The 22839-nt window shown below is 52.8% G+C and overlaps 10 protein-coding genes across 10 annotated transcripts; 5 read left to right on the top strand and 5 right to left on the bottom strand.

Moving 5' to 3' along the window:
• Positions 1 to 893: 893 nt before the first annotated feature.
• Positions 894 to 3603, top strand: AB675_3261 (uncharacterized protein; the record flags this gene model as incomplete). The annotated part of the gene is made up of 3 exons (XM_018143295.1): positions 894 to 1037; positions 1082 to 1612; positions 1666 to 3603. The coding sequence occupies 3 exons, from the start codon at positions 894 to 896 to the stop codon at positions 3601 to 3603; spliced, it is 2613 nt and encodes an 870-aa protein (XP_017999514.1).
• Positions 3604 to 4649: 1046 nt separating this feature from the next.
• On the top strand, positions 4650 to 6524 carry AB675_3260 (Acetoacetyl-CoA synthetase; the record flags this gene model as incomplete). Its single annotated transcript, XM_018143294.1, has 1 exon — positions 4650 to 6524. One exon carries the CDS (start codon positions 4650 to 4652, stop codon positions 6522 to 6524), a length of 1875 nt encoding a protein of 624 aa, XP_017999641.1.
• A 197-nt stretch (positions 6525 to 6721) lies between these two features.
• Positions 6722 to 8144, bottom strand: AB675_3259 (uncharacterized protein; the record flags this gene model as incomplete). The annotated part of the gene is made up of 2 exons (XM_018143292.1): positions 6722 to 7597; positions 8130 to 8144. The coding sequence occupies 2 exons, from the start codon at positions 8142 to 8144 to the stop codon at positions 6722 to 6724; spliced, it is 891 nt and encodes a 296-aa protein (XP_017999649.1).
• Positions 8145 to 8992: 848 nt separating this feature from the next.
• Positions 8993 to 11124, top strand: AB675_3258 (Nitrogen assimilation transcription factor nit-4; the record flags this gene model as incomplete). The annotated part of the gene is made up of 3 exons (XM_018143291.1): positions 8993 to 9082; positions 9140 to 10019; positions 10088 to 11124. The coding sequence occupies 3 exons, from the start codon at positions 8993 to 8995 to the stop codon at positions 11122 to 11124; spliced, it is 2007 nt and encodes a 668-aa protein (XP_017999520.1).
• A 190-nt stretch (positions 11125 to 11314) lies between these two features.
• AB675_3257 (putative MFS-type transporter) lies at positions 11315 to 13119 on the bottom strand (the record flags this gene model as incomplete). Its single annotated transcript, XM_018143290.1, has 4 exons — positions 11315 to 12098; positions 12178 to 12321; positions 12442 to 12887; positions 12964 to 13119. 4 exons carry the CDS (start codon positions 13117 to 13119, stop codon positions 11315 to 11317), a joined length of 1530 nt encoding a protein of 509 aa, XP_017999521.1.
• A 662-nt stretch (positions 13120 to 13781) lies between these two features.
• Positions 13782 to 15095, bottom strand: AB675_3256 (Aldehyde 2; the record flags this gene model as incomplete). The annotated part of the gene is made up of 5 exons (XM_018143289.1): positions 13782 to 14089; positions 14167 to 14263; positions 14316 to 14488; positions 14577 to 14757; positions 14826 to 15095. 5 exons carry the CDS (start codon positions 15093 to 15095, stop codon positions 13782 to 13784), a joined length of 1029 nt encoding a protein of 342 aa, XP_017999774.1.
• Positions 15096 to 15968: 873 nt separating this feature from the next.
• AB675_3255 (uncharacterized protein) lies at positions 15969 to 17284 on the top strand (the record flags this gene model as incomplete). Its single annotated transcript, XM_018143288.1, has 2 exons — positions 15969 to 16438; positions 16513 to 17284. 2 exons carry the CDS (start codon positions 15969 to 15971, stop codon positions 17282 to 17284), a joined length of 1242 nt encoding a protein of 413 aa, XP_017999812.1.
• A 453-nt stretch (positions 17285 to 17737) lies between these two features.
• On the top strand, positions 17738 to 18618 carry AB675_3254 (Mitochondrial pyruvate carrier 1; the record flags this gene model as incomplete). Its single annotated transcript, XM_018143287.1, has 4 exons — positions 17738 to 17810; positions 17976 to 18048; positions 18236 to 18394; positions 18468 to 18618. The coding sequence occupies 4 exons, from the start codon at positions 17738 to 17740 to the stop codon at positions 18616 to 18618; spliced, it is 456 nt and encodes a 151-aa protein (XP_017999692.1).
• A 116-nt stretch (positions 18619 to 18734) lies between these two features.
• AB675_3253 (uncharacterized protein) lies at positions 18735 to 19721 on the bottom strand (the record flags this gene model as incomplete). The annotated part of the gene is made up of 3 exons (XM_018143286.1): positions 18735 to 19283; positions 19331 to 19513; positions 19563 to 19721. 3 exons carry the CDS (start codon positions 19719 to 19721, stop codon positions 18735 to 18737), a joined length of 891 nt encoding a protein of 296 aa, XP_017999694.1.
• Positions 19722 to 20824: 1103 nt separating this feature from the next.
• AB675_3252 (putative guanine deaminase) lies at positions 20825 to 22384 on the bottom strand (the record flags this gene model as incomplete). Its single annotated transcript, XM_018143285.1, has 1 exon — positions 20825 to 22384. The coding sequence occupies one exon, from the start codon at positions 22382 to 22384 to the stop codon at positions 20825 to 20827; it is 1560 nt and encodes a 519-aa protein (XP_017999738.1).
• Between the last annotated feature and the right edge of the window lie 455 nt (positions 22385 to 22839).

Below are 22839 nucleotides of genomic sequence, written 5' to 3'. Positions count from 1 at the left end.
GTGAAGAGGGCATCAGTACATCGCGCTTGGCTATATAGCAGACTCGACTGATGCACTACCCACATATATTACCTAGCAATGACAACAAGTCCTAAAAGTAATTTCGTTCCTTTTCCACCGCCTCATTTCTCGTTGAATGCTGACCCTCCTTTTCGAGTCTTATTGCATAGACGTGTCGCAAGAAGTCCTGGAGGCCGAGGACGTCGGCAATCTCCCACTCCGGGCGTGTATCACCACTAGCCACAGGCAGGAGAGTAGTCGTCCGTTAGCTAGATGATGCTATGTCAGCTTCCTCAGGAAAGCACCTTCCTCGGATGGACATGAACTTGCGCAACCTAGTATAAGGTCGTTCTGAAGTGCCCGATCTTTGTTACAACCAGCTGCAGGCGGTCGCTGGCTTTTCATCAGCAGAATGTCCATGCCAGAGAGGGTCAAAGGGAGAGCTCGAGTCGCGATCACACATGGGGCAAGCGGTGGGGCTTGGAGCTTCTTACATTGACTTCAATTCCATTCGCATTGATGCCGCGAGTTTGTTCTGTCATTCATATCTTTGAAAGAGCAATCTTTCTTGTTGGCCGGGATCACAGAGACTCCTCAACCGCTGCGGCCAGATAGAGAAGCAATGTCTGAGCATTGGCGGCGAGCTGCAAAGTCACACGACGCCGAGTCAGGTTTGTTTGCTCTTTCCAACTTCAAGTTCTTTCCTCCGGTCGCATCAGGTCTTCGTTGCCATGATCTCTGCGCTTCATATTGCCGGAGGCATGTAAGAACGGCGGACAGAACCTCAGCTTGCACAGGCTCAGGTAGGACTGCGATCCGCAACCCCACACTTTCCGATCGTACCCTGCAGATCCCCTGCCTGCGAGACGGTATCTCTTGTGTACACAATCATTATGCTGCCAGCATTCCTCAAGGACTCTTACAAGCAGTACAAGAACGATACGACACGCTTCACGACATGGCTCGTCAATGCTGCCGTGCCCTATGCTTCAAGCCAGCAGGTCTGGCATCTGCGCCTCCAGCAAAGAAGAAATCCCGTAAGCCGTTCTCGTGGGAGTCCTTCGTATCAATACTTGACTAGCACCTGACTGTCCTAGGAACACAAGAAGTATCGGTCTCGAACAGTGAGCTGATCAAAGCTGCCCTCCCGCTCGCAGATTCACAGCACAAAGCGCCGTCGGCCTTACTCACCGTCCTCCGCAGGGCCATCTCCTTGAGAAAGAATGTAACAGCCTGGTGCCTGGGTCGACGGGACAAGATCTCCAATAGTCGACATGCACATTTTGTCGAAGTACTCGAGCAAATTGTCGAGACTTTAGCATGGGAGACTGCAAATGTGGTCAGCAAGAAGATCAGCAATGAATCGCAAGACAAAGTTCGTGAGCAGAACAAGGAGGACGATGCACAGAGCTGGATCAACCGATTCGCCGCACTCGAAGTTGAAGATTTGGAAGACGTTGAATCCAGATCAGACAGCCTTCAGATCATCAAAGCTGTGCCAGTGGAAGAAGAGGACTCTGACGATGATGGAGGTGCCCTGTCTGATATGTTCTTCAGACTCTACTGCTTGTTCTCTGATCTCCACAACTGGAGATTGTTCCTCCAGGAAGTGGTATGTCCAAACTCCTGTTTGATATTGAGCACACATACTGACATATTCTGCAGTGGAGAGAGTACGCTGATAGGTCTCTGGACCTGATGACTGCTTCGGTTGTAACGGACACCGCACTGCAGCTGTCGCGAGACTTGATTGATAGTGCCCTCAAAGATCTGCCAGACGAGCTTCGGCTCCGCTTGGTAGATGGCGAAGCGATGTCGGTCCTAATGTTCAACACTGCTTGCATGTTCCGTGACGGCGACATGACACCCTCCACTCATTTGGGCCTTACATACAACGTCGCCATGGATGATGTCGCAGAAAAATGCTACATCAAGCCTTTGATTCTGCTGCAGTCTATGATCCCGGTCTTGCAGGCTGGTAACGTCCCAGTGTACAAGCCAGGATACTTTGGCACATATGACCCAAAGACAGATCGCGAGAAGAAATCTGTCCCCGAAAAATTCCAGGAAGACAAGATAATCCTGTTGGAGATCTTCCCTGAGTTCTGCCAGCTCGAAGCGCGAGTTGGCTTGGACTTACCAGTACGAGATGAGATCACGGCGGGCTTCATCGACTTTCTCAAAAAGAAGAAGGTCAGTTTGTGGCTAAGCTTTGCCGTTCAGATACTTCTCGATGCTCACCACGCCTGCCGCCGCAGCCGAACCGGAGCCTTTGGCGACTTGCGGATGTGCAGCTTGCGGATCACTCGAACAATAGACGACTACTTCAAACTCGCACAGACACACCCTCAGCCTGGATTCTGGCCAAAGACTGCCGATGAGGGAATTAAGGACATACGCACCTGCATTGAAACCATGATCGAGAAAGACATTCTCCGAGAAATCACGAAAAGTGCTCACATCACAGTTGGACGATCATCATATTCACCTCCGTCGCACCTCTTGTTCTCCCGCCACCCAGTATTTTGTGGTCTGTTCATGTTGCAGCTCAATCTGAGAATGCAGACATGTGGACAAGCACTGATCAATCAATGGTACGATGTCCAGCAGTTGGCTTTTCTGGCCAATCTCGTCCAGCAACAGGCCCCAGGACCGAAACTACACTGGCCAGATATTGACGTTTTCGTGCGCATCCATGGAGAGAAGCAGATCTTCATTGGTGATCGACCGAAGGACGCAGCTCAGTCCCTGAATCGTTTGGAGCTTGCAACGGGCATTTCATCCGCTACTCGCTTGGCAAAAGACACAAGAGGTGGCCGGAAGGAGTGGCATCGTCCATATGGCAAGGATGCTAGACTGCTGAAGCCCACCAACAAAGCGGTCAATCTGTTCAGAGCACGCTACGAAACTTACCAACACTCCAATGCGGAACTTCGTGTGGTACAGCACTCCGACATCAGCAAGTACTTGGACCTACTGTCTCAGGAGTCCACCGAGTCTGGAAAAGCCGTGGCCATAAATGGAAGTGGCCCGCTACCGGTAGACAAACTTACCAACAGTCGGTGGCGAAAAGAACAGCATATCAGTGGGTTGCAATTGCTGTCATTGATGAAACGCCAGCTGTACGAAGAGGAGCCGATTCTCACCTTCGACTACTTTGGCATGCACAAGCGATGTATCGAAGTATTGCGCCTGATCAAAGCCAAAGAACACCACAAATTTGTCCAGTATTTCACAGACAGATACATGCCCAACGATTCCTTCATAGCCAATCTGGTGCTACTGATCCTGCACGTGGCGCGCGGCTCCGGGAACACTGCTAAGAGCATGAATTTCGCCACAGACGAAAAAGCCGTAAGTCGGATGGTGGTGAGCTGCGGCGAAGTCATGGCTGAGTACCTGAAAACAAACGGAGAGACCGCGTGCAAGCAGCTGAAGACTTTTTGTGTCAATAAGAGGGCTGTCGAAAGATTGATCGCGGACGACAAGGCAGCTGTTGACAGCCAAGTATCAGAGAAGGGTGTCTATACCATGCTCAGCTTGGAAGATGTCATTGGGCCGTTGGCTATTGAATCGATCAGGACGGGGATTCCGATCGGATAAGAAGGAGCTGCAGCCATTTCGTGAACGTCGGCGTTCGGAGGCTAATGGCAGGACTACAGTGATGATTGATCGCCTACGAGTCTTGCATAGACGATCACTTCGTCACTGCCTGGACCTTTCACAGATCTGACGACCTCATCAAACCCCCCTGACGATTACCCTCATGCATGAGATGTCCAGCACCCTCAATCGCCACCATTACTTTCCTCGCGGCGCCGCATACCCTGGACAACTCGGCAGCCGTCCATCTAGCATTCGCACTACTTTGCCCTCCATCCATCACCATCGTCAGCACCTGGATCGCCCGCGCGTCCCCCTGTATGTACTCCGGTAACGTGCTGTACCGGAAGAAATGGCTCAACACTTCAGTTGTCCTCGATCTGCCTCCTTCTCTCTGGATCGACGTCCATCTTTGGCCAAAACTTTGGTCTGACTACGCCGCTGCTGAAGTGTTCTGAGGCGTGGTCATAGTCATCTGCTTTGGCATATATTCATAGGAAAGATTACCGCCACAACACCCGCGATCACGTCGTGTATCATAATCTTTGGCTCTGATTCTCTTTAGTCAGAGGAGAGGCATGCTTGAACAAATCCTGCAGACTTCTCGGAATTCACGATCGTGGAAATGCTATGACTGAACTAGAAATGCTCATCGTCACCATGAAGCCCTTCGACAAGCTCAAGGGGTTGTGGATGCCGGCCGCAAGCGCCAGGGTCAATATGTCGAGCCAATGCTGATCCAGGTAGTTGGGAACATGGCACGATCGACACAACAGTGAGAGTGGCAGACGACGGTAGCACAAAGAAGAATGAAACGCGTAGCTTTTGAGCAAGGTCTCAGCGCGCCGAAAGAGTGGTGAAGGATTCCTCGCGGAGTTCTCGGAGGTTGGGGAACGTTTGGAGAAGCAATGAAGCACCTCGGCTTTCCTTCGACCAAGCATAGAACCAATATTAAGTACAATCGGATACAACCTCTTTGTTGAAACATTCGCGTGAGATGAAGGTGAGGATATAGCGCTGGCCAGTGACATTCACTTCAGCTGGCGATGGACGAATCGGATTCAGAGCTAGAGGCTGTATGGCAGCCGGTAGCGGGCGTGAAGCCACCACTACAAGCCTACCGGGAACACGTCAACGCCAAGTTCAAGCAGAATTTCGAAACAACTCAGCAACTATATCGATGGACTGTTGACAGACCGCATGACTTCTGGATCGACCTGTACCAGTACATAGGGTTGATGCCGGCTTTGCCACCAAGCATCACCAAAGCTTACGATGACACCCTGCCAATGAGCCAGAATCCTCAATTCTTTCCGAAGCAAGAAATCAACTATGCTGAAAATATTCTGTTCGCCAACCCGAACCCACAGGCTCCGGCACTGATCGAGGTGAGGGAGGATCAGGATGTCTACAATGACAAGCCCGTTACGCTTTCCTGGGCAGAATTTCGCGAAGCGGTCAGGAAGACCGCGAGTGCTCTCAGACGAAGCGGAATTAAACAGGGCGATCGTGTCGCAGCGCTGGTGGCAACATCGAACTGGGCGGTGACTCTATTCCAGGCAACTGCCTCGATTGGCGCGATCTTCACCATCATCTCGCCCGAGATAGGGACTTCGGGCTGTGTGTCACGGCTAGCGCAAGTCTCGCCAAGCATCCTATTTGTCGATAGTCATCTTCTGTATAAGGGTAAGCTGACATCGATAGCTCGCAAGGTCGAAGATGTAGTCGGCCAGTTAGACGAACGGCCGCAGGTGTTCACCGTGCCGGTTGCGCCTGCACCCTCGAAGTACGACACGATTGATGCGTTTCTCTCACGATCGGACCTGGGTGATGGCCTGACATTCAAACGGGTACCTTTCAACTTCCCTCTGCTTATATGCTACTCTTCCGGAACTACTGGACAGCCGAAGTGCATTGTGCACCATCATGGATGCATACTGAATTACAAGAAAATTTCTGCCGTCCAAAGCGGGCTTAGAGTTGGTGATGTTGTCGCCCAGTCGGTGAATACCTCTTGGGTCGTCTTCTATGTCATGTGCAGCCATCTGGCTGTGGGCGCCACTTTACTCCTATACAACGGAAGCCCGCTCTATCCTGATGCAAAGCAATTCCTGCGGATTGCGGACAAGTATCGCGCAACGTACATGGGTCTTTCGCCCCGGCTCCTGCTCGAGATGGAGATTACAGGCAGTAACCCCAAGAGAGAGTTCGATCTGTCTCAACTCCGCCTGGTGTATACGACCGGCTCACCATTATCGGTGGAGCAGTACCGGTGGTTCAAGCGCTCTTTCCACAATACGACACAGATCTGCAATGCTGCAGGCGGTACAGACACAGCGACATCTATTTTGGCGCTTGATCCTTGCGCGCCTGTCTATGCTGGACAGATTCAGGTACCAGCTTTGGGAATGGCAGTGGATATACTGGATGACAACGGCCAATCGATAGCTCACACAGGGGAGCCAGGTGAGATGGTCATTCGAAAACCGTTTCCAAGCATGCCGTGTTTCTTCTGGGGCGATAAGGACAATAGTGTGTATCGCGCAGCCTACTTCGAGCGTTTCGACGAAGTGGATGTATGGGCACAGCACGATTGGGTCAGCAGGCATCCCAAAACAGGAGGCTACGTGATGCACGGCCGGAGCGATAGCGTGTTGAACCCATCAGGCGTGCGATTTGGTTCAGGTGAGATATATGCCATCGTCGAGACGTCGCCATTTACGGATTATATCCACAACACTCTCTGTGTCGGTCGACGTCGACCACGTGACGTCGATGAGCAGGTCTTCCTTTTACTGCAAATGCGACCTGGTGTGCAGCTCACAGCAGAACTCAAGACGCAAATCAAAGATTCCATTCGAGCAGGACTGAGCCGCGGCATGTGCCTGCATTCGTCGTGGCAGTCCCGGACATACCAGTGACAATCAATGGCAAGAAAGTCGAGACAGCGGTCAAGAAGATCATCAGTGGTAAAGACGTTGAACCGAGTGCGACCATACAAAACCCTGACAGTCTCGTCTGGTTCAGAAAGCTGAGGCATCTTGAAAGAGAGCCTCGGGAGACGAAGCTCTAGTCGCAACCAAATCACTAGGGTTTTGCCACCACAGGAGCTGCACTACTAGCACCGACGACCGCCATGCTCCTCGACCAGAGTCTTCCAATCAAAGTCGGTGGGCCGCCATCCCAGCTCCTTGAGGCGATCGGCCCTGACTCTCGAGCTACTTCCCAGGATATAGCCGAAGAGTGGTCCATGCTCCTTGACAACATCCTCCTCGCTTAGGAATCGGACGTCGGCGCTTTCGATCTTGCCTTCCTTGACCAGTCTCTCCCCGACAGCTTTCGCCCGATCCATGAGGCTAAGCTCAAAGGCCTCCACAAAGTAATAGCCCCGATCGCCAAACTCCAATCTGTCACTTCCGTCAAGTACAAGGTCGACGACGAATAAGATTGCTTTACCGAGATCCCTAACTGACACGGTACTCCAGACGTTCTCTCCTTTGCCTAGCAGGAAAGGCGCGCCTTTGTCAATGATAGCATTGTACCAGAGCTCTTGCACCGTCTCCTGCGCTCCCGGTCCCGTCCCGCGACCTAGAATCGTTGGTGGGGACAGGAGGAGTGTTTTGACGTTCAGCTCCTTGCCGACCCGACGGACGACATTGTCGGTCTTGACCTGAGTGTGGCTTTCGTCGATGCGCATAAGCTCATCGTAATCGCTCGAATCGTTCCACACACGTGGACTGGCTACACCTAGGACATCATGGGTGACATTGCCTGTGCCAGAGATGTGCAGGAAGACAGGCTTTTCGCTTTCCTTGGTCATGCTGTTGAGCGGATTCTTGGCAAGTCCCTCGATCAAGGCTTGAACGGCTTCGCCATTTTGACCCGTACCATTGATCACAATGGAGGCTCTGCTGGCTTCATTCTGAAGGAAAGCAGTATCGTCGAGAGAGCCTATGACAGGAGTGACGCTGGAAGAGTAGCGATTGGTGATCAGCTCGGCCCGCTTAGCATCACGAACTATGCAGCGAACGGGAATGGATGGATGAGACTCGTGGAAGTAGGTCAAGAAGGTCCCAGTGATATATCCGGTCGCGCCAGCATGAGCAGAGAAGGAGAGGCCATGTTGTGCGTTGGCAGGTGTTCTGTCCTACAAGACAACTGATACCGTTGCTGAAGTCCTCATTTTATAGATATGGAGAGCTAGCTGCTTTGCTGTGCATTGGAACAATGGTCGTCGTCCGCACGACCATGAAATTTTCTTCCTTTCCATTGCTAATGCTGGACCATGGACCTTTGTTCAGGTCAGCAACGGCTGTTGAGTACATGAGCCGCCGACGAAGGTGGCCGTTGACACGGTGTCTCCCTCATCGTCTGGTCTGGCGTTGTGCGGATTATTGCGAATCCGCCGTCACTGAACAACGATGCAGGAACTATTGGCTGCGGAATGGCTTATTCCGCAACGTTTCAGCCTTGGGGCCCACTGGCACCTGGGCAGAGTCCGTCCGTATACCCGCGGTTAACTTTACCGTAAAGCCGGCCATGGCGGTGGTGCTCGGGGATATCGCAAGCAAGGTAGTCTCGAAGGGCTGATTGCTACATAAGCCAGGCGTACATGCTCCGCCATGTGACGACCGCAAACGTCGAGTCACGATCATTGTACAACTCCTTCTCACGGCTCGCCAAGTCTTTCCGACTAATGAATTTGTCAGGTGCCCTTGGCGTTTCTCCTCGAAGCCAAAGATCCAGGACGTCACTCTTCATTTTGTTAAGCTCAATGTGGATACAACGAGAGATTTCGTTCTTTAGTGATTTGGGGCTGTCTCGAATGCCTGTGCAATACCCACCTGCATGTTCCGTTGCAACGGCGCCTTCCTACGCGTTGTTCTTCGTGCAGTCCGTTCCACTGAAAGAGCTAAGCTATAACTAAGCCGATCAGTGGGGCTCAATAGGGCTTGAGGTGCTCTGTTCGAGTAGCTGGAGCCTTCGACAGGGCCAGAAGGACTTCGAGCTACCCTAAGCTGACTCTGACCATCATTGATGTCTGATCATCATGTATATGGAATACTGAAGCGGTCAGGTGAGACAATAACAGCATTTGGTTTAACTGACAGACCAGAGACAACCCCCGGAGTTCAGTCGTCCGTCGGATCCGCCTGGTAACGGCTTGTCATGTGCTATTAATAATCGCCTAGTACGGTGTGCTGTTCATTCTATTGTCGAGGTATCATTGCACAAGTATACCTACTGATGGGTAGCGCATTCCACCAATGGCGGGATCAAACCATGATCGCAACTGCCATTCTCATCGTGCGAGTGTAGGCATTACGTGACAGACCATCAGCAACAACTTCCATCGCGACCTTTCACATCATCAGGCATACATCTCAAGATGCCGTCCACGGCGAACATATCGATGAAGGCTGCTCTGCAGACGCGCGCTTCACTCGCGTGCCAGAATTGCCGACGCCGCAAGATCAGGGTAAGCATTTGAGGAACTTGCACAACAGTGGCATGAGCACGAACTAATGCGATTCAGTGCGATGTTGCGTCGATGGTGGAGGGCCTACAATGCACCCCATGTCGACAAGTTGATTTATCCTGTGCTGTTGATCGCGGTGGTGATCGACGGAAGACTGGATCCCGGAAACACGTCGAGACTCTGGAACAGCGCATTCTGGATCTTGAACGTGTACTCCAAGGGCATGCAAAGGCTCTGCCACAAGGCGAGCGCATCGGAACCACCGTCGCAGACACTACGTTGGATGATACAACTGCTCCGACTGTGTCAACTCGGTCAAGCCCGTCTGTGGCGCTACCTGACAGCGCGGAGTCACTCGTCGTCCCTCGCTCAGAGCCTGCAAGGAGGCTGACTGCTTCGAACAAAAGCGGCACCCGTTCGCAGTCGAGCAACAGCATTCGCGATTTGTATGGCAACACGGCCCGTGATACAGCCTATGGCGAACACGAGTTGACTACACCCTTCAGCACTTCAGCGCCCATGAGAAGCCAACCTCAACTTGTGCAAGCCTACACAGAGCCGCACAATCACATCAATCTAGGGCCCGCCGTGGACAGCAATACGCCTCAATTAAAGATCTGGCTTCTCAAGTCGTTCTTTAGGTATCAACCGTTGGGTGTCAATATTGTGGACGAAGAGCTCTTCTGGGAGCATCGCCAGAGTCGCGCAATGTCTATGTGGTATTCAGACTTTCTCGAAAACGTTATGCTTGCTTGCGCTACCCGATTGAGCAATTCTAGCGCCGTCCGCGTTCTAGGAGAACATTTCTCAAGTCAAGCGAAAGTCAATATCTGTCAGGCATTGGATTATCCTTCTCCAGCATCTATGCAAGGTTTCCTGCTACTGAGCGAATATGAAGTGACTCAAGGCAGGGAGCGCACCGGATGGCAGCTCTGCGGTAAGTGCTCTGCAAATATTGCGTCTAATTGTCCACTGATCTGCCTTGACTGACTCGTGTAACCCTAGGGATGGCTTGTCGATTACTGCCTTGTGTTGGTCTATATCGAGGCACATCAGAGTACCCCGAGTCGGAGCACATGAGACAGCAACGCTTTCGACTACAGGGTGCCTGCATAGCTTTGGAGGGTATATGGTGCTTGTACGTTGGGTGCTCAACCTCGATACAAAGATCCGTCATACAGACAGTGGCCACCTCGTGTCAAAGGCAGCAGGGCCGCGACCCAGCGACACTGTCTATTTGGCTTGGTCTCTGTGGACCAATGGCTGACATCTGCGACTTGCTGAATAGCGAGCGTCCGTTGACTGAGAATGCAAAGACCCGCCTCTCGCGACTAAATCTCAGTATGAGCAGCTGGCTCGAGACACTGCCAGACAGTTTCACCTACAATGATGTATGCATTGCAGACCTCCACCCGACAGCGTACGAGATACAGATGCAGTACAACAAACTCCAGATCCTCATACACAAGGCATTCGGGGACGGCGATGGACCGCACACCACATACAATGCCGTGGTCTATGATGCAGCCATTCGAATTATTCGATTGCTTCTGATCTACCGACAATTCCACGAAAGCGGAAAGGTCCGAGTTCGCTCATACATGCTTGACGCGGTCAATATCGCTCTAGAAACTCTGGTCGAGCAATACCTTCGATACCCCAATCTTATTCAATCGCATGAAGGCGACCTTCAGTGGTTGCGTACGGCCATTGCTAGTATGATCGAGATTCAGCCGCACTTCCCTGTCATTGGACGCACTTTGAACTTGCTCATGGTCACCGTCGAGGGCACCCTGCTGGCACCACTCTTCCGTACGCCGGAGTCCTTTCAGGCCTCAAATTGGCCACCACTCGAATCTTTTGCAGCGACCACCGACCAACAGTCCGGCGTTCTTGAGACGTTTGACAACCATGTATTGACGACTGTGGACCAATTCGAACCGGACGATCAACTTGCATTGGACGCCTCGCTACTATCGTGGCCGCAGCCTCAATTTGGAATGGAATGGAGCCTCCCGACCGAGCAGTTATCAGCAGTCTGATCACAGGTCTCTGAAATGTGATGGGCTCTTCTGCCTGAAAACATATTCTCTTGCTGGGAACGGCTGAATCCATTGTAACACCAAATTGGACTGTTGGTTCTCGGAACTGGTCGTTGTCCTTTGAGTACAACACTCTCGCAAGGGACAGCGTTCAAAGTCGGATTTCGATCTACTCATGAGCTTGTCTCTTTCATGCGTCAGAAGTGGCGGATGGCGGTTCCTGCTCATCTGCCTCCCATCCATCCCGCTGGTCCTTCGGAATACGAACAAACAGTACCGCTAGAGCCATCGCAGCTGCACCCAGACCAATGCCGACGTACAGGGCACCACGATAGCCGTGGACTTGTCTCCGGCCCTGTTCATTGGTATATGCCTCTACGGTGCCTGCGAAGCCAAGACCAGTGCTCAAGCCGTAGGACAACAAAGTCCCAATCAGCGACCCAGCAACACCTTGCTGATGGCGCTTCACTGTGTTGCTGGCAATAATTTGCGCAGCAGTGAACAAGAGATCCGGCCCCAAGGCTGTCAGAATCAGTGCAGGGAATACTTGAGCCCAATAGGTCTGCTGCTCTGGCATCGTGGATAGCAAGACTGAAGCCACACATGAGGCAAGGGACCCCAGTGCCATGACATGTTCGGCAGCCACATATCGTATGATCTTGGCGCTCACAATGGCAGCAATTGTACCGCCGACTCCAAGTGGTGTGAATGCCGCGGCGGTAGACAACAGCGTATAGTGGCGAACTTCCAGGTTCCAGAGAGCAGAATACCAGATGGAGATCCCGACGCTCATAAAGGCGAAAAAGGATGCAAGGGTCATCATGCTGAAAGATGGAGCACTCCAGATGTCCAGAGGTAAGATGGGGTTGGCGGTGAATTTAGCTTCCCAGATGGCGAAAGCCACGAAGTGCAGGACAGACACAATGAGGAGGATGTACTCATATGGGGTGTCCCAGCCAACAGCCGGTGCTTGGCTATCAAGAACGGTTAGCGATATCTTCGGATATGAGATGTCGGCATGCTCTGACGGATGTTCTGCGCAAAAGAACTTACTTCCAGACGAAATTGAACAGCACTAGACCGCCCACGCCCAGGTATGAGCCGATCCAGTCGACACTCCCTCCCTTGTCGAACGGCTCCGCTTCTCCGGGTACAACTATAGTAAACATTGTGAATACAACCGTACCGAGCATTGCCCTTGAAGAAGACCGTATCAGCAGGCGTCCATGACTGGCCAATTATCTGCGTCTCCAATAGCTCGATGGGTTACCACACCAAGGAACCTGACCAAGGAGTTCGAAGCGAGGGACAACTCACAAGAAGAAGAAGATCCACTTCCACTGCACCAACTGCACGATCAAAGCGGCCAACACACTTCCTAAGAAGGCTCCGATAGGCGCCGTGGCACCGAAGAAGCCCACTGCTATGTTGCGCATCTTTCCCGGTGGATAGGTGATGGTCAAAAGCGCCACAGCGTTGGGGACGATCATGGCGCCCCCTATGCCGCTGATGCCACGAAGGATCGACAGGGAGACAACACTCTTCATGAAGCCAGAGATCAGATGGCCAACGGTCCAGATTACTCCGGCGACAGTCACGGTGTTCTTGTGGCCGTATATAGCGCCTAAGCGGCCGCCCATGAGGACGAACGCGCCCTGGGTCATTGAGTATGATGCGATGATCCAGACTGATTCTGTTGGTTCTGCGCCGAGGCGTTTTCCGATCTCTATACCAGTGCTGATTCCTGCGCCGTAGGGCATCATCTAGATCGGTGTCAGCGGGTCGGAACGGCGCAAGAGAGGGCGCAGGCAGTCAAGAAGCCTTGGGACGTCAGCGTACCTGCACGAGTTGAGTCAGAACGATTGCGACAGCTATCAGGATGTCTCGAGCAGGCAACGCTTCGACTCTCTTTTCACCTCCACCATCGTCGGCTGCTGTCGTCGCTGCCGGGGTTGATGCGCGGCTAGCATGACGGTGTTCTTCGGCTTTGGTCATGGTCACTGGCAACTTCACTCGAACAGGATGTAACCGTCGAAAGCGACCGGGGGTATATGCTGCTGTTCATGTTGACGACGAAGATGTGGACGTGAACTGGTGGTAATGCTTCGAATGCAGTGCGGTTGCTTCTCCTAAAGAGGCAAGCAGCGGAAAGATCCCCTGCTCTTACAAATCTTTTGTGAACAAAAGACAGTACGAGGCCGCTAGCTTGAAATACGAGTTATACTAAATGGTGATGGGTACTGTAGCCGTGGCGCGGGTAATGGCTTACTGCCAGTAGATACTCCGAGATTGATAGTGACTTGTTCGCTTCGGATAAGTAACGCCTTTCGTCTCCATGCTGATAGCCGAGCAGATTGCCGATCAAGCACGGTATCGACCCTGGATTTGGATGGTAGAAGCTGGACCCAATCGAGGCCAAGGATGCCAACAAAGGGTGGCAGGAAGGGAAGGTTTGGTTACTTTCGGGCTACATGAACCATTCTTGTGACAGTGTCTCACCGCGCCTGCACGCCAAACACTCGAGACCTTATCCGCCGGTAGCATATGATCGATGTAAACTTCTACATGTCTATGCCCTTGACATCACTAGACTCCCTGTGGTCAAGGCAGTGCGTCAAACCCTTTCTTCACAGATCGTGCGTATCCAAAGCCACAGGCTACATGTCTAGACTAGAAATGCAACTGTCCAGGGAGTCCTTCAAGCTTGTCCACTCCTCCTGGCCGAAGAAGGAACGAAGTAGCTCCTTTGACCTCTCAGTCGGCACAATCTCAACATTACCTGTGCGCGCGGGCGGAAAATCTGTCACTAGCTTCTTGCTCGATGGCCGAAGTTCACGAAGATTGTCAATTACATCCTTCCATTCGAACCTGCCTGCCAAACCAAAGAGACGCTCTGATGTCACGGTCTGGTTTAGCAAGGCGATGACGTGCAGGCGTGCAAGGTCTTTGGCGTCGACGAAGTATTCTAGATTTTGATTGTCAGAAATCTTGGGTCTAGAAGGGTCCTAGGACTGGATAGATAGGTACGTTGGAAGAGCTTACGGCTGAGTATGATCTTGATTATGGTGTCGTTTCCTTCGAGCAGTAGGGCCGTCAAGACACCGCTAGAGCCGATATTTGGGTGGAGGACTTCTCCAATCTGGTCAAGCATCAGAAAGAAGCTATGAGAATAAGCAAAAAGGGAGGCGTACTGTGTAGTCTGGCAGGACAGAGTTCAAGACATATCCTGGCTTGTGCTTCTTCACCCAGTCGAAGGCAGCACGTTCGCCTGCGGTCTTGGATGCCGCGTAGACCATAAGGCCTTTGATTTCGGCAGGTGTGTTGGGATCCCATGCCGCTGCGATTGAGGCGTCATTCCATGTATCTGAAAACACTGTCAGACCAGTTAACATTGCGAGTCGCGACCTTGCGGGCGGGAGACGCAGCATTGGGCAAGAAAATTGAAGACTGACCTTGGGTCAGTTCAAGACGACCATGGCCTGCTTCTGGGATCACGGCCGCGACCGATGACGAGGTCAAGACTACTCTTTTGACAGATGCGATTTCAGAGGCAGCTTGCATGACAGTTTCCGTAGCGTTTACCACATAAGGGACCAACTTTCCAGCATCGGAGTCAAAGCTCACGTCAGAAGCCTTCGGTTCGATTCATATCAGCAAACGCCCACACCACATCAATTCGACTAAGGAAAAGAGATGCTTACCACGTGAATGACACCGCTGATGCCGGCCAAAACATCGAGCAGACGTTTCTTGTCATCAAGACTGGGAACGACGACTGTCTCAAATTTCCCTGCCCCATACTTGTTGTCGAATAGCTCGTTTAGCCATGGCCTTTCCGACCGTACTGTACCTCTTACTGTGTAGCCGAGTGACAAGAGTACGTCGATAACGTTCGAGCCGACGAAACTGTTTGCGCCAGTCACGAGGATTCGCTGGCCAATCTTGATGGCATAGGACTCCGGAGCCGCCATCATCGCAGCATACACACTGCTGCAAGGAGTAGGTAGATGTGTGAACTGCTGTGGGCGACAGTACTAGCTGTCGCGACTTGGTCTGTGCTCCTCTTTCCAGTATTTGGTATCGAATGTTCTACGGACTCACCGATCTTGTAGCTGCCGCCTCACCACAAGTACTTGAACACATCGTCGCACGCAGCCTTGCTCATACGCTCACAAATGCTGCCACAGTAGCCTTGCGCGTATTGCATTTTGTGTCTCTCCTTCGATCGAGAATTGCTCAGCAGCCCTTCGGAAAATGTAGCCGCGGAGCCAGCGTTTGCGGACAAGCACAGAGTCACTGCTCAATGACGCCGCAGCCATGACAGCTGGCGTTGAACCTACATTGCGATCTGTTGAGTGGAACGTTACCTCATGGGGACGCTCTCGAATCGCTGATTGATGATGAAGCAGGAGAATGAGCAAAGGACGAAGCTCCCTTTCCGACCATCATGCTGCGCGTCATTTTTCCTTGGCGCGTTTGGCTTTTTCTCGCTTTGAGGTTCGACGTCGTGCTGGATCCTTTCCTATCAAAATTTGGCGAAATGTGATGTTTCCCGCGTGCCGTACGTCCGCAAGGCCCGCAGCAAGGCACCTACGTCTCTGCATGTAAAATCATTGTAAGCACGACAAAAGTTTTGCAACGTAAATTCCAGCCGACAGCGTCGTCGCGCAATGCCAAAGGCTCATTGAAGCTCATACCGAGCTATGGACAATTTGGGCCTGTCTCCATCGTTATGGATGAGCCATAGTCAGCCTGGACGAATATATGGTGAGCACTTTCGGTCACCAAGGGAGTGCTGGTCTTTCTGTGCATTCCATCCAGTTAGTACATGTTGAGACGACATCATGGGTGATCCGAGCAGCCGTTTCATTGCAGCACAGTCAAAGAAGTCATCGCTTCCATCTCATGAGTCAACACAACATGCCGCGAAGGACCAGGGCCTTCGAACATCTAATCCGAGCAAGTGGTACTTCGCGACAGGATACCTCCTGATAGCAGTCTTCTGCTACTGGGGAATGTGGATCAAGCCAGCCCAATATGGGCTTTTCAAGCACTTGGACACAGTCTTGACAACCGGCGAGTTCCCATACGATTCTGCTGGCGGCGTCCCACTCAAGCGCAACTACATTGGGGTAAAGGCTGTAGATGACATTTTCGTCTTCTTGTCGGCGGTATACACGTCTGCTCTGGTGAAGGACTGGGAGCCGTCGCTTCGATTCATGCTCTTGTATTTCTTGGGCATACTGATCCAGCCTTTCGCAGTATGGATGGTGGAAGGGTTCCGGAGGTCTAATCGGAGAACTCTGCTGTCATTGTGAGTCCTACGTCTCACTCGCCACTCCGTGGTCATCTAGCAAGTGTTCTTACCGCTAACACGTAGCGCTACAGCGTCACCGTCTGGTTCGGTGCATTGCAATTCATCGGCACCGGGATCATCATACCACTGTACTACGTTGCCTACTGCTTCGTGTCGGATCGCAAGAACTACTGGGTGCCTCTGCACCGAGAGGTGCCTGTGAAGTACTCCGACACCCTAATCTGGGCTGTCACGGTTGGCTATACGGTCCCAACGATGGTCCTGTTCATGGACCATCCTGATCCGTTCACCTTGCAGAATATCGAGTCCTTCTGGCAGATCTCCCCATGTCTCGTACCACCTCTCTGCAGTTTGCTTGCCTCGTTTCATGGCTTCATAAAACCGACAACTGCGGAAGATTCGAAGCAGGAACAAAAGCAAAAGTCGCCAAAGCCCTCCCAAAACATGAACTCTCTTAAGCATCTCTACCTAGTTACGGGCGTCATGGGAGTACTGTTCCACTGGTACTGCATCACGAAGGTTGTCTTCGACCCGGAACTGACGTTGTCCTCTGTGTTCTGGCCAGACTTCACCACGCAAGACAAGACCCTAGGCGAAGGCGTCAAGTTCATGCTCTTGATTGACGTCTGGACATTCGAGGTTGCCACATACATCTGGTCATGTCAGGCAGTCTGGGAGCTGAAGAGGATCGGTCACACCGACGCCGATGCTACAAGAGCTGCAGCGCTTATTGCTCTGGCTACCGTGGTCGTCGGACCTGGGGCTACGTTGTGTGCGGTTTGGAGTTGGAGGGAAGAAAAGCTTGCGACGACCAAGAGCGCTGCTGCACATCGCGAACTGTAGGTGGTCGAGGGATCATCGATTCTGTCCCCGGGCTGGGCTCGTGGCATTAGGTGTCTAGTAATGTCATATATGTATAGCTATTCAACTACAACTTGATTTGTGACTGCCAATGATACCCTCTGCACTTTCCCGATCTACGGAGTTATTCCACTCCACACGTTGACTCGGACATATGCTCCTTAGCTCCTGCCCGGCTAAACCTTTGCTGCCCCGATTGCGACTCCTCACGACCGACCGGAGTAAAGTTCATAGGATACTCACAAACCACAACGGTCGCGCCTGCTCAAGCCGGGCCAACTCATATTCCGCCGTCGACGCCGACAAGTGAGCAGGGTTTTTTCGAGCTCTTTCCCAGTCCCAGCCAGCTCTGCGACCTCCGATCGAGCTCCGCCGGCGCCGTTCCAACCAGTGCTGCCGCTACCGCTCAACCGATTGATCAGCCGACCGCTCACGATGGCTGCCGCAATCAAGGCGATCAATGCGAAGATTCGCTCGAATCCGACGCTGGACTACTTCTGCTCAACACGTACGTCCCCATGCTATGGTCGTGTGCGCCCGACAGCGCACGCCCGACCGGCTGCATTCCATAGGAGCTTGTTGGGCAGATCAGATGCCGATCGCAGTTGCGCGTATGGCGTCTGAGTCGACTACAAGCTTCTGCAAGAGCTAGCACTGACATTTCGTCGCACAGATTTCTGGGGCCCAGCATCAAATTTCGGTATTCCGATGGCTGCGATTGCGGACATGAAGAAGGATCCTGAAATGTACGTTCTCTACTCCACTGGCCCATGGTCGGGGCACATCCAGAAGAATCAGTCCGTCAGTGCGAAGAGCTGCCTGTCGAACACAGGCGAGAACCAGAAAGAGGCTCGCTGGATTAGCTTATAACTATCTCATACTCTGGCAAGTGACGGACAATGCAGCTGACAGTCCCTCTTTCCACGATCACAGCATCTCCGGACCATTCACAGCCGCGCTGTCCCTCTACTCTGGAACCTTCATGCGCTACTCGATGGCCGTGACTCCCAAAAACTACCTTCTGTTCGCCTGCCACTTCATCAATTTTGGGTCCCAGACGGTACAAGGTTATCGGTGGTATGATTACTGGTAGTAAGTGCTGTCCAATCTTCTCAATCAGGCGACTTGCGGAATGGAGGAAGTGTCACTGACTGGGGTATAACAGCATGGGTGGTCGCGCAAAAGCACAGAGTTTGAAGGCGGAGACAGAGGGCAAGGCAAGCGAACTGGCGAGCAAAGCGGAGGGCGTGTTCGAGAGTGCAAAGGGCAGCGTCAAGGAGGGCGTTAAAGAGGTACAGAAGAAAGTCGGCTCGTGAGCTTGTCGTCTGCTGCAAAGTCTGACTGTGTTGATCAACATTCTGAGCTCTCGAGCAACGGGAGTCCCCTTCATACCGGCTTTTGCGATCCAAGCGACAAGTTCTCTGTTCGTCGCTTAGCCTCGACACAGGTGGCAACCGTTTTGCAAGCCACAACATGCCCTGATATGAACCAAGCCATCTGGAGCTTCCGCGCCAACTCTCTCAAGCGCCTTCTGGATCTTCTCCGGTGACCACGACATCGTCCTGAAGCTCTTCCCCTGCGGCGGGCCGTCCTTATGTTGTCGCACGGTCATTTTATAGTCGCCATCCGCTTGTCTGAAGTCGACCTCCTCGATCACAGCTTTTCTCTCCTTGTCAAAGAACCTGCCATTGCCTAGATCGACCAGATCACCTTCCCCGTCCTCGACCGACTCTGTCTCCACGTACTCATAGATGCCGCCAGGGTCCTCCTTAGGTAAGATCGTGCTGGTTGCTAGGAGCTCCTCGTCATTCATGTCCTTGAACTCAAGCCCACCAGCCATGGCTCGGCATAGACGAACATCACCAAAGACCCAGTGCAATGTGTGTGCGATCCGCTTGTGAACGACCACTGGAGAAATGTCGGAGCTGGGGCCACCGATCCAATCTACTGTAGCCTCATAGTCCGAGATATCGTCATCCGACTTCGAGTCGCGTCCGCCATGTCCTCGCCATCATTCCCGCTGTCGACCTCATTGAGAGTCCCAGTGGAGACGTTTTCCTCGTCAGGGATATCTGCGGAGCTGGTGTCTGCAACGGGAGTCTCGTTACTGTCATCACAGATGCTCTTCTCGGACTTGTCGTCTGCTTCCGGCGCGGTGTTCTGACGAGAATTGAGCAGGGCGGCCTCACGATCCCATCTGGCACACGAGCCCTGCTAAGAGACGGTCAGTGGCATTCGGTGCTGCGGTAGGTGAGCTCACAATGAATCCCTCAATTGGACCGGCAACCAATTGCCACCAGGTCATCAGTCTCTTCGGCTTCTTGCCGCCCTTGAACGAGGAACCTCGCTTCTGAACCCCAACGGGTCTCTCGTTGTCGGGCGGCGGACGTCGTATGCTCTTCTCCTTTGACGGAGCCATGGCTGTCAACTTAAGAAAGTACTCAGGAAGGTATCGTGGTCACGGATCTGGGTCGAAGATAGTAAGAGTGTTGAGAGGATGATCAAACGAAATGAAGATTGATCTGGTCTGTTATAGCCCGGTCCATTCACTTTCGAGGCCCTAATCGATGGTGAGTCACTGCTTCATTCACTGTATCATGGGATCTCACAGCTTCTCAGAGCATCAAAGTCCTCTGAACACGGCTTCCAGTCTCAAGTGAGGCTCATCTGACACAAGACAAGACGTAAGTATTGCGAGGCGAATACACATTACATTATGCTACTGATAGCGAGGCTACTTCTGATACACCAGCCATCCACCGGCCCATGCCCTGCTCACAATGTCCGCATTTCTGCCCCACACCCATTCTATCACCCTATCGGACCAAGAGTGCGAAGGGCAGTGTGAAGGAGGGCGTCAAAGAGCTGAGGTACAGGAGAAGGCCGGCTCGTGAGGTCATTGCGTGCTAGAAGATCGAGTGGTGTTGACCAACGCTTAGGTCTTCTGGGCCATGCCAGACATTCTTTTGGTATGTACACCTTCATACGTACGCAATGCTCGAAGCGAAGCCGGTCATTCGACCGCAGTCCTTGATCATCCCCATTGATCACGGTCGCAAGCTGTGAGAGCAAAACCCTGGCCTGGCATTCAAGTTGTCTCCCACCTGGCATGACTTCCGGTTGTCAAAATTTTCTACAGCGTCCTTCCTGGCCACGATTTCTGGACTCGTCTTTTCAAAAATAAAATTCGAGACTTCTTTTTAACTAATCTCACCGCTGGCCCTCTTGAGCGTCGGACTGGATTCCGACATAGCTCAAGTGATTGTTACCACCTGCTCTGATGAGCGTCAAACTGGGTTCTGACGAGGCTTGACTCTGATGAGCGCCGGAGTCGGCTCCCGCGGAGCTCAAGTGGTGGTCACTGCTGGCTCTGCTGAGTGTCCGGCGGGGTTCTGACGAAGCTTGCGTGATAGTCGCTGCTGGCTCTGTCAAGTGTTGAACTAAATTCCGACGAAGCTTGAGTGATGGTCACACGCTGGTTGCCTAGTGCGAAGCATGCGCAATACATTGTCCTAGTCATGACTAGACTACTTTTGATGAAACCAGTCTACCACCCACCCATACTCTGCTAACATTATCCGCATTTCCTCCCCACACCCACTTCATCACCCTGTCCGACCAGTTCTCCCAGCCAAAGATATCCACATCGCCAACCTCATCAGCATCACTCCCCAGCGTGATCTCCTGTGCATCAAACAGCATCCCCTTCTGGAACCCACCAAGGCGCCCCTCCATACCAACGACCTTGGCACCGCCCATCGTGCCCAGGTATAACGCCTCTGCCACAGGTATGATCAAGCTGCTATTCTGACCCTCTTGGAAAGACAACAACTGACTGACAAGGAACGCTTGTCGGACATTATCGAGCAGACTCGGGCTGAAACCACCAGCTGCGTCTGTGCCGAGACCAACTGCGATTCCAGCGTCCCGCATCTTTCGTACTGGTGCAATGCCGGAACCAAGTGCACTATTGCTATCCGGACAGTGACTGACGCCTGAGCCCCTCGCAGCAATGAGTGCTATCTCGGCATCCGTGACGTGCACGGCGTGCGCGAGGATCGTGCGGTTGGTGAGCAGGCCATGAGCGTCGTATGTCGCGGCGTAGGAGTCTTGCTCAGGATACATCTGCGCGACCAGGGCAACCTCGCGGACGTTTTCATCAATATGCATCTGGGTGGGAAGGTTCTTCTCGGCCGCGATCTTGCCTAGTGCGCTCATGGATTCGTTGGTGCAAGCAGGTGCAAAGCGAGGAGTGATAATTGGTGCTACCAGGTCGCCGCTTGGATCAAGCGCCTGAACATGATTGATTACTGCCCACGTTGCGTTGATAGCTGCTTCGGTCGATTCGTCGCGGTAGTAGTCTGGGTTGTACTGTTGGTTGTCCATGCAAGTGCGGCCAATCAGTGCACGCTGGCCCTTCTGATACGCCAGATCAGCGAGCAGGTTCGTTGCGGGGACGTCAATTGTGGCGTAGTAGGCGCAAGTAGTTGTGCCGAAGCTCAGAGTTGAGTCGATGACACGGTTGTACACGCGCCGAGCGCGTTCGTACGGATTTGGTGGGCTTGATCCGGTCCAGTTGGCATATTGTGGCGATTTGAGAGTGCTGAGCGATGACTCCATGGGAAAGGTGTATTTCTGGAGCCAGTCGAGCAGAGTTCCAGCGAAGAGACCGAGATTGGGATACTGAGGCGCGTGGATGTGGGTGTCGATGAAGCCAGGGAAGAAGAAGCTGTTATCGGTGGTCGGAGTGATGATCTGAGTGGATGTGGAGACACCGAGGGCTGCTGCTGCGTCCTCAGGTCGACTGACATTCTGAGCTGTCGCGGCGATGACTCCACGTCCATCGTTCGTCGTAACGAGGATGGCCATGTTGGGTTGTATCGACAAGGTCGATGGGTCGGGAGTGGAAATGAAGCGGCCATAGAAGATAAGCGGATTGGAGGACCCGTTGGTAGCTGCAACGGCAAGGGAGCCTCTGGCCTCGTGGGCATGCTGTGGACTATAGTCACGGCCTTGAGGATGGCCGTACACAGTGCTACCCATGAGTAGCAGGAGTGCTGGTAAACGAGTGACTGCTTTCATCTTTGATGCTATAGAAGACCGGAAACGAGTGACAAGCGATGCGTTCCAATGCAAAGGGCCGTGGGAGTGACAACTTTGGAAGCCGCTGAAGTGAAGTGGCCGACTGGCAACGCAATTCTCCTACCTATACATCTTGCCGTCGACCCGTCCAGCTCTCTTCCTTCGCGGGCTCAAGAGCACGCGGTGGCAACAGTCTCCAGCCTCACTGGGGCTGTGAGCGTGGTACATACTTCGTACATGGCCTAGAGCCAAGAAGCACGAGGGAGTGGAGAACTGAGGCTCTTTCCGTACCTAGGTAGCAAACGTTTCAGGAGGTCCGCAAAGGTCTATTGTGTTAGCTGAACCACCTGTTCGTGGTAAGCCGTGCCAATGCAACAAGTCGAGAATGGCCGGCGGTGAGGAGGGTTGCCAAAAGGAGGGACCTCGAACTACCTTCGCACAAGCGTCCGGTCCAC

This window comes from Cyphellophora attinorum (assembly GCF_001299255.1).
Source record: "Cyphellophora attinorum strain CBS 131958 chromosome Unknown Contig14, whole genome shotgun sequence".
In the NCBI taxonomy this organism is placed as follows: domain Eukaryota; kingdom Fungi; phylum Ascomycota; class Eurotiomycetes; order Chaetothyriales; family Cyphellophoraceae; genus Cyphellophora; species Cyphellophora attinorum.
Note: the sequence above shows the minus strand (reverse complement) of the source record. Positions and strands in the feature narration are given on the sequence as shown.